The 10,309-nt window shown below is 41.2% G+C and overlaps 2 protein-coding genes across 5 annotated transcripts in view; both read left to right on the top strand.

Annotated features, from left to right (window-relative positions):
* The first annotated feature begins 2,167 nt into the window (after window positions 1-2,167).
* On the top strand, window positions 2,168-7,765 carry LOC132893912 (cytochrome c oxidase subunit 7A2, mitochondrial). Its single transcript, XM_060933084.1, has 4 exons — window positions 2,168-2,277; window positions 3,573-3,662; window positions 7,352-7,436; window positions 7,573-7,765. The coding sequence occupies exons 1-4, from the start codon at window positions 2,260-2,262 to the stop codon at window positions 7,629-7,631; spliced, it is 252 nt and encodes an 83-aa protein (XP_060789067.1). The 5' UTR covers window positions 2,168-2,259; the 3' UTR covers window positions 7,632-7,765.
* Window positions 7,766-8,792: 1,027 nt separating this feature from the next.
* col12a1a (collagen, type XII, alpha 1a) overlaps window positions 8,793-10,309 on the top strand; it is an 89,368-nt gene continuing 87,851 nt past the window's right edge. For 3 of the 4 annotated variants that reach the window (XM_060934318.1, XM_060934315.1, XM_060934317.1), the window contains exon 1: window positions 8,793-8,931. The gene's annotated coding sequence lies outside the window, so the exon portion shown is untranslated. The remainder of the gene's footprint in view (window positions 8,932-10,309) is intronic. The other variant, XM_060934321.1, reaches the window with a different exon arrangement.

Genomic DNA, 10,309 nt, shown 5'->3' with positions numbered 1-10,309 from the left:
CTGTGTGGAGTTGGCATGCTCTCCCCGTGTCTGCATGGGTTTCCACCGGGTGCTCCTGGTTCCCCCAAAGGCATGCAGGTTAGGCTAATGGGTAGCTCTAAATTGACCGAAGGTGTGAAAGTTTGTTTGTGTCTATGTGTCAGCCCTGTGATGACCTGGCGACTTGTCCAGGGTGTATCCTGCCTCTTGCCCATAGCCATAGCCCTACCTGCTCAACCCTATCCACATCAATCCCACATAGAGGTGGGGAAAAAATGATATAACCACAACTGGACCAGAAGCTCAACTAGATGGCTTATTTTCATACTTTACCCGTTGCTATTTCTGTACATGGTACTGAATATTGAAAATAGCATGCACTCGCTCTTTAAAATCCACTAGACAGAGACACTCACATAAACATTCCGGAAAGCCGACATTGTGTATGGGAGATGCTGGCAATTTTATTAGCACTACAGTGGGTGGAAGATGTGAGACCGTTGAGAGCAGTAATATGCTCTGATTCCAGTGCTTCATTAACCAGCTTAAAGTACAGTCACTCAGATAGCAGGCCAGATGTCCTAATAGAGATACAACAAACGCTATACAAGATTCAAATGATGGGACTGAATGTGAGACTAGTTTGGACACCAGCACATATAGAACTCAAAGGAAATGAAATAGCGGACAAATGTGCAAAGGAAGCCACAAGAACAAATCAAGTTGACATCAGAGTACCCATCAGTAAAACAGAAATAAAGACTGTAATTAAGCAAAAGTTGAAAGAAAGGTGGCAAAAACAGTGGGAAGAAGAAAGAACAGGAAGATGGTTTTATGTAATTAAAAAAAGGAGGTATGATGAGAAACACAAAGAGAACACGGAGAGAAGAAACTGTCATATATAGACTGTGTTTTGGTCATACAGGATTAAATAGCACTTTATTTACAATAAGGAAACATAATACAGAAAGTTGTAAATTTTGTGGTCAAGAAGAAACAGTAGAGCATGTTATGGTAAACTGTCCAAAATATGAAACGATGAGAAAGGAACTGGGGTAACACGGTGGTGTAGTGGTTAGCACTGTCGCCTCACAGCAAGAAGGTCCTGGGTTCGAGCCCAGCTGCTAGCGAGGGCCTTTCTGTGCGGAGTTTGCATGTTCTCCCCGTGTCCGCGTGGGTTTCCTCCGGGTGCTCCGGTTTCCCCCACAGTCCAAAGACATGCAGGTTAGGTTAACTGGTGACTCTAAATTGACTGTAGGTGTGAATGTGAGTGTGAATGGTGGTCTGTGTCTATGTGTCAGCCCTGTGATGACCTGGCGACTTGTCCAGGGTGTACCCCGCCTTTCGTCCGTAGTCAGCTGGGATAGGCTCCAGCTTGCCTGCGACCCTGTAGAAGGATAAAGCGGCTAGAGATGATGAGATGAGATGAGATGAGATGAGGTATGATGAGAAACACAAAGAGAACACGGAGAGAAGAAACTGTCATATATGGACTGCGTTTTGGTCATATAGGATTAAATAGCACTTTATTTACAATAAGGAAACATAATACAGAAAGTTGTAAATTTAGTGGTCAAGAAGAAACAGTAGAGCATGTTATGGTATACTGTCCAAAATATGAAATGATGAGAAAGGAACTGGGGCAACACGGTGGTATAGTGGTTAGCACTGTCGCCTCACAGCAAGAAGGTCCTGGTTTCGAACCCAGCTGCTAGCGAGGGCCTTTCTGTGCGGAGTTTGTATGTTCTCCCCGTGTCTGCATGGGTTTCCTCTGGGTGCTCCGGTTTCCCCCACAGTCCAAAGACATGCAGGTTAGGTTAACTGGTGACTCTAAATTGACCGTAGGTGTGAATGTGAGTGTGAATGGTTGTCTGTGTCTATGTGTCAGCCCTGTGATGACCTGGCGACTTGTCCAGGGTGTACCCCGCCTTTTGCCCGTAGTCGGCTGGGATAGGCTCCAGCTTGCCTGCGACCCTGTAGAACAGGATAAAGCGGCTAGAGATAATGAGATGAGATGAGATGAGATGAGATCTCAGAAGAGTGAAACTGATGGAGAGAATTAATTAATTAATTTTTAAGATAAGATGTAGTTAGTATCCTGATCCATACTCCATACCGGTTGGTGGCGGTAATGCACCTAAACGTTGTTTGCCAACCATCATAAAACACCAAGAAGAAGAAGGCGGCGTTGTGTATTCGCTAAGAACTCTGGGAAATAACCGGAAGCTATTTTGAAGTGTCCTTGTGGTGCTAACTTGGCTGTGTTTACAACTTTTAATCATGTTTAGGCACATAAGGGTACGTGCTGGCTGTGGGTGCAGTATATTATCTGTTTATTTATTTATTTGTTTGTTTTTGTTTTAGCCGGCCGGTCTAGTCTGATGTAAACTTACAGAAGTGAGAATTTCACACAGCTTCAGTACTAACTGCTAAAGCTAGCTTGCTAATTTACTAGCTAATGTTGACCTGAGTTTGTGATTCACTCTTGGGTTAAAGTAGTAATAATAATAATAATAATAATAATAATAATGTAGTATACGTATATAAGAATTGTTTCTATTTACGAGTTATATAATAATACTGTTATTTGTAACACGTGCACGTATATAGGAAGTGTTGCCATTTAGAAGTCATATAGTCTAGATTTATTAAATAAGTAATGTGCATGACAGTATTGCAACATTCATGTTAATGCATGATCTTTACCTGGTTACAAAGACAGCTTTTATTTCTCACACTTATTAGCTAGTAAAGAGTTAACTGTTGCCAGTGGTAGACAGGGATCTGCTTACTGTCAGACAAAAAGCAGCCCCTGGCTTGAGTCTGATGTGTGTTTGCATTGAAAGTATGAGAGGATTTACTTCACAATGACACACGATCCTTTAAAATAAATAGCACTTGAAATTGGGTATAAAACAGGTACACACTACCGTTCAAAAGTTTGGGGTCACCCAGACAATTTTGTGTTTTCCATGAAAAGTCACACTTTTATTTCCCACCATAAGTTGTAAAATGAATAGAAAATATAGTCAAGACATTTTTCTGGCCATTTTGAGCATTTAATCGACCCCACAAATGTGATGCTCCAGAAACTCAATCTGCTCAAAGGAAGGTCAGTTTTATAGCTTCTCTAAAGAGCTCAACTGTTTTCAGCTGTGCTAACATGATTGTACAAGGGTTTTCTAATCATCCATTAGCCTTCTGAGGCAATGAGCAAACACATTGTACCATTAGAACACTGGAGTGAGAGTTGCTGGAAATGGGCCTCTATACACCTATGGAGATATTGCACCAAAAACCAGACATTTGCAGCTAGAATAGTCATTTACCACATTAGCAATGTATAGAGTGGATTTCTGATTAGTTTAAAGTGATCTTCATTGAAAAGAACAGTGCTTTTCTTTCAAAAAGAAGGACATTTCAAAGTGACCCCAAACTTTTGAACAGTAGCTAGTGTATGGCTTCAGACCTTGAAACAAACTTTGTGTGTGTGACCTATCTGATCATCTCTGACATATTTTTTAAACACAAAAAAAAATGTATAACATATCCACTAATTGACTGACTGTTTCATGATTTGTGTTGGATCTCAGGCTCTGACGCAGGTGGCTGGTCGACCCTTTTCTAACAGTGCTTTCAGGCAGGTTGAAAACAAAGTCGCTGCCAGGCAGAAATTGTTTCAGGTGAGTGCTGTGTGGTCAAGTTGAAACTTCTTTCAGTTATACTTTAAGCAGTTCTTTGAGCAGGGCAGCTGAAATTAAATGTGAATATGGCAGGGTCATTTAGACCGAAAGTCTCATGGGCTTTACAGTGATCCCACGTGATGAATGTGATTTGTTCAAGTAGATATTTCCTGATTTCCGCATACCTTTTTTGTTCCTGAAATATAGTTCTTTTTAACTCATCATTGCCATCTGATGTCTTCAGTGTGTGCCTCTTACTCCTGCCATTTGATTCCCTCAAGGTGTAAAAGTCAATTTTCATACGGGAAACCTTTTGTGGATTTCTGCATTTCATGAATAAACATTAACCATGTTAGATGCAAGCAGTCATTTAAACCCAAACATGCATTATTCATCCCTGTCTAAAATGTCACCATGATCTCTGTGGTCCTCCTCCAGTAGTGCACTTTATTGACGTTGTTAAGGTACGGCCCTGCGGTGAAGGGCTTGAGGGTTTAACAGTGTGTGTTTAGGGCAGTACTTAGGATGTCATCACATTCCTGGATGCCGGTCTTGCTGTTCAGTGATGCAGACAGACATTTACACACTGTTTGGAAATTATTCATTCAAATACGTGTGTGTGTGTGTTTTAATTATTTCCAGAAGATCTGAAGTGAGAACCAATTAGAAACAATTGGTTGCAATCAGTTATTATAGTTTTGAAATTTTCATAATTTTTAAAATTTATTTAGTCTTTCAGTTTTTTTTAATTTATTTCAGTTTAGTTTGAGAAGTGAATAAGTAGGTTTTTTTAATTTTTATTTTGAGGAGTTGAATAATTTTAGTTTATTTTTTATTTGGTTTCAGTGTTAGTTTTTCAGGTCTTGTACATTGCACAGCAAACTCATTGGAGTTTAATGACAGCTGGCATTATTGCCTTCTTCTGAAACTAGTCTGTTACTGTCTCGGGGGGACTAAGTTGATTTTACCTGCAATTCTGTTTCATTTTAGTTTGTGTTGCATTGTTCACCATAGTGTTTTGTTTCTGTCTGTCTGTTTGTTAATGGAATTATTTTTCCACTGGTAGTTTTAGTCTTAGTTTTCCTTAATTATATTAACCGTGGTTGCAGTGTGATGAGCAGTAAAAACTTGAACTTGATTTCCCATTTGAAGACAAATTAATTTTATAATAATTTCATCTATTCCTCTTCCAAAACAGAAATTACACAGAAAAATCACACTGACAAACTTGAATGATGTGTGCTGCATTCTGCAACCAGCTGAGTGTATTCAGTAGCTCCAGAAAAAAATCATATATAGTTTTACACTCAGATCTTCTGTCTCTGGACTTTTGACTGTCCCACGCTTTAAACTGGCACCTGTGGGTGGCAGATCATTCAGTGTTGCTGCTCCTAAACTCTGGAATTCACTTCCACAATCACTTCATGACTCTTCCACTCTCTCTTCCTTTAAAGCTAACTTGAAAACTTTCCTCTTTACCTCCCACTACTCTTCCTCGTGTGGGTTGTTTTTTTGTGTAACTCCTGTGTAAAGCGTCCTTGGGTTTGTGAAAGGCACTATATAAATTGAAGTTATTGTTATTATTATTATATTACATAGCAATAGTTATTAATGAGGTAATTAATCATACCTGGGTAAATTGATTTTTATTGAGTTTGTTTCTTGAAAGTGTGATTACAAGTTGAAACATTTGATGTGTCCCTCCACCCTTTTACACACAAGTCAAGTTTGTTTGTATAGCGCAGCCTTTCTCAACCGGGGTTTCGTTAGGGGTGCCATCAAAAAATGATATATTCTAACATTGAAATAAAATAAAATGAATTAAAATTCCAAAAAACGATAGTTACACTAATGCAGATCATCGCCGCCTCATGCATCATCAAAATTTGTCTCATGGCCCCCTTTCCCATGTCACAACGTCACTGCCGGGGTCAGCGTATGGTCAACGTGACTGCGTATATTTTATATGGGGTGTCTTGAAAATTTGCATACTTCTGAAGGGTGCCATGACTGAAAAAAGGTTGAGAAACGCTGGTATAGCGCTTTTAACAATAGACATTGTCCCAAAGCAGCTTTACAGAATGTGAATGACCCAAGACATGAGCCAGTTTTATCCCTAATCTATCCCCAATGAGCAAGCCCGTGGCGACGGTGGCAAGGAAAAACTCCCCCAGACAACACGAGGAAGAAACCTCGAGAGGAACCAGACTCAAAAGGGAACCCATCCTCACCTGGACAACAACAGACAACATGACTATAACATTAACAGTTTTAACATGAAGTCAGTTTCGTTGATGTTATAAACTCTTCATTGATGGAAACTTGAGTGCAAAATTGTTCATGACAACCGCAGTCCCAAAGTTAGCAAGCCAACTGTAGTCCTCAGCCACAAAAGCATTACTGTAAGTGTCCAGAGCGTCTTCCAAGTGTGACTTTCAACTGTCCATATGGGGCCGTCCTCCACAGGAGCGATGTGATGAGACTCCACCCAGACATAGGGCATCAATAGCAATAGTGTTTAAACATTCGTTGCACGTCCCAGTGTCGGTATCCTTTAGAGTGAAATACAGTCACACTTTAGACCGTTTAGTTTTAGGCATTTTGACCGTGTTTAAGGCAAGTCAAAAGCTGAGCCACTGAAATCTGTTGTGATTCGGTCCAGTAGATACTGATTGCATAGGAACTGGTGTCATATTGGTCCTGGCTTTCGGTACCCAACCCTAATTCTTATCATTAAATATAGTTTTGGTTCTCAGTGTCAGTAGGGCTAAAACCAACATCTGACTTTTACCTGTACCTTCAGGGACCAACCTGATCAAACCATTCTCTTTAAACTCCATTTCTCAAGGAGAATGCTGCTCTGGTATGGTTCTCATCAGGGATTTTGATTTAGCAAGGCTTGTGAGGTAAATGCACGTGGAATCTATATAGCTGAGCTGTGTAAAAGGATGCTCACTTGGCAGCAGCGTGGCTGAGACTTTTGTATGACCCGGTGGTTGTAAACAATGCCATTTTAATGTGTGCAACAAATCTATAAACACCACATAGTGATTGTGCTTTTTGTAGACTACAGTTATTACATGATGCAGGGCATTCTTTCATTAGTTACTGTTACGGTTCACATTTTTGGACCGATATTTATGTATGTGCTTTTTTTCCTCTCTTTCTGTAGGAAATCAGATAAGTATATACACTAGATCTGTAATCTGCTTGTCGGGTTTTTGTATATAGAATGGGCTGAACCTACTAATCATTGCATGTGATGTGAGAGGCAGATTAAACGACTGAAAGCTTCACTTACCTCTCTATGAGTGCAGTAATGTCATTTTAGGTTTTGACACACCCTGCTTTCCTCTGGCCAAACCTAAAATAGCTGGATTTTGCTTTTATGTAATTATTGCATTTTGATTAGTACTTGGGGAGAATCGGTGAGTCCAGGGCCACCAATATACATGGATTCATGTACATTACGGCATGCACGCTTAAGTATTCTGTAATCGTTAGGTGCCATAAATGAAAGTGATGCAGGATCAACATCTTGGTGTAATTTCCTGTAATTTTAAGTTATAAAGAAGCTTCTCATTGCCTGCATGCCACCATGTGTGTGCACGCAGGACGGTACTCCTTAAGTCTGTACTAAGAAACATACAAGTGCAGTGTGAGATCCTAAACACCCTTTGGTTTTCTAGGAGGACAATGGTTTGCCTGTTCACTTGAAGGGAGGTCCCAAGGATGCCCTCCTGTTCTCAGCAACAATGGCCCTCACAGTCTTTGGTGAGTTTTGAATTATTAACTGATGATCACTGTTTCTAATTATAAGCCAATGTTCTATGAAGATACCTTAACGGACAGATCTCTGTAAATGGTTCCTGAGTGAACGAATGAATTGTGAAGCATTTTCTCTCTACAGGAACTGGATACGTCATATACGAGTTGTTTCAAGCAGCAATGCCCAAGAAGAACGAATAAAGAAGTTTCTTCATCAAGGTGTTAAATGAGTCTTCTCCAGCTGTGAAGATTTCTTTTTTTTGTGTGTACACAGGATCAATATTTATTCACTGTTCTGTGAATATCGGATATGTAATAAACCATTGTTCATTCCATCTGCAAAGTGTGTTTGATGTCTTCAAGTAAAGATTTAATCATGCACGAGTCATCTGAATCAAATCAAGCGTCTTTTAACATGTACAAACTGGATTGTTGAATGAATCTTTAAAGGCGGCACTGTGGTGTAGTGGTTAGCGCTGTCGCCTCACAGCAAGAAGGTCCTGGGTTCGAGCCCAGCGGCTGGCGAGGGCCTTTCTGTCTGGAGTTTGCATGTTCTCCTCGTGTCTGTGTGGGTTTCCTCCAGGTGCTCCGTCCAAAGACATGCAGGTTAGGCTGATTGGTGGCTGTAAATTGACCGTAGGTGTGAATGTGATGACCTGGCGACTTGTCCAGGGTGTACCCCGTCTCTCACCCACAGCCAGCTGGGATAGGCTCCAGCTTGCCTGTGACCCTGTAGAACAAGATAAGCGGCTAGAAATGATGGCTGGATCTTTAAGAAAGAAAGCTTGCACAAACTCTCCTCTAGAGGACCCTGTTTACCTGCAGATGTAATTTTCTGAACAAGAAGACTGAGGTTTAGTGTGAAGTTCACCACACAGTGGATGGTCAGAGAGGGAAAGTTTGATTTCATAAGTTAACACGGTTTAATTGGTAACATTTTGAGAAAACAAATGAAAACCGTGATTGTACACGGGTTGTAGACAGGCCTGGGGAAGATGTCAAAACAATCCATTATCGGGTTTAGTGTTTATTTAGGCGTCATGTCATTATGCGGTTTGGGACGCTGTCCACGTTCGTGAAACAAAAGCCGCAGCAGTAAAGTGTGTGAGCTCACTCTCTCCACGGCTCCGCCAGCCTCGCGTGTTTCAAAGCCCTGAAAAGAGAGACAGAATGAGTGGGGGGGTGGTGGTGGTGGGGGGACCATTCTTGAAGCCTTTCGTAAGGGTCTACGGGTGGAAAAAGTCGGATGGGAACAACCCCTCGGTATTAAGTAGCAGGTTGTGTTCTCACCCCCCCTCCCTCCCCCTCCCGCCCCCTCCCTCCCCCTCAAGAGGTTTCTTCCCTTAAAGAGGTTTCGGGGCGCGAGACGGCGGCGGCCAGCGGGACTGAAGCTACACAGCGCGCGCGCGAGACAGACACACAGCAGACAGACAGACAGACAGACAGACAGAGAGCGCGCGCGCTCACTGCTGCTCCTCAATCCTCAGCTCCCCATCAGCAGGTCAGACACATCAGCTTTATTACTCTCTTCATCAGCTTTATTACTCTCTTCATTAGCTTTATTACTCTCTTCATCAGCTTTCTCTGACCCTTTTTCCTCTTCTCTGTTATTTATACATTTATTTTCAAATAAACGAAGCAGTTCATAATTTCTCCTTCACTCTCCAACAATAAATACCGGGTCAAAGAAAAGGAACAATGAATTTTAAACGACAAACATTTGGCTTAGTTCTGTTTGCATGTGTTTATACACACACGTGTGTGTGTGTGTGTGTGTGTGTGTGTGTGTGTGTGTGTTTTATATATATATATATATATATATATATATATATATATATATATACTCTTAAAACAAATGTGTTGGAAATCAACACATCTTTTGTGCAAGTTTAATTTCAACAAGAGTTGTGTTCTATTTCAGAAATGTTTAACACCACAAAAGTTGTGTTGAATATGGTAACACACATAATGTGTTAAAATGAACAAAAGTTCTGTGGTCCCAATCTGGACATAGAGATGTGTTAAAAACAACGCAAGTTGTGTTATTTTCAACACGTGTTTTAAGAGTATATATATGTACTGCAAAAACTAGCCATCCTAATATAAGGAAAAACATAATAAATTTGAGAATATTTAGACTATAATCAAGTGAAATAATCTGCCAGTGCAGTAAGATAGTTACACTTAGTAAGACATCTTAGAATAAGTTGGTTGCAATCTAGAAATAGGTTTAATCTCATTATTATCTCTAGCCGCTTTATCCTGTTCTACAGGGTCGCAGGCAAGCTGGAGCCTATTCCAGCTGATTATGGGCGAAAGGCGGGGTACACCCTGGACAAGTCGCCAGGTCATCACAGGGCTGACACATAGACACAGACAACCATTCACACTCACTTTAGAGTCACCAGTTAACCTAACCTGCATGTCTTTGGACTGTGGGGGAAACCGGAGCACCCGGAGGAAACCCATGCGGACACGGGGAGAACATGCAAACTCCGCACAGAAAGGCCCTCGCCGGCCACGGGGCTCGAACCCGGACCTTCTTGCTGTGAGGCGACAGCGCTAACCACTACACCACCGTGCCGCCAGAACTAGGTTTAATAATCAAAATTGGTGTCTTGTTTTCTTCTAATAAGAAATGCTAGATCGTTTCAACTGTTTTCAAGATATTTTCACTTGCTAAGATATCATTTTTTGCAGTGTATAAAACGTACCAAGCCCCCCCCCCCCCCCCCCCCCCCCCCCCCCCGATCATTCAACTGTGGTGCCAAATCTAAACTTGGTGAATATTCTTCAGTGATTCAACTAATATAAACCAGAGGCTGGTGTGTTTTATAGAGTCAGACAAGTCTGGCAGTGTTCAAATGAAGATTTGTTTT

This window comes from Neoarius graeffei, chromosome 11, assembly GCF_027579695.1.
Source record: "Neoarius graeffei isolate fNeoGra1 chromosome 11, fNeoGra1.pri, whole genome shotgun sequence".
NCBI classification, from domain to species: Eukaryota; Metazoa; Chordata; class Actinopteri; order Siluriformes; family Ariidae; genus Neoarius; species Neoarius graeffei.
The sequence above is the reverse complement of the archived record's forward strand: the minus strand, read 5'-3'. Positions and strand labels throughout refer to the sequence as shown.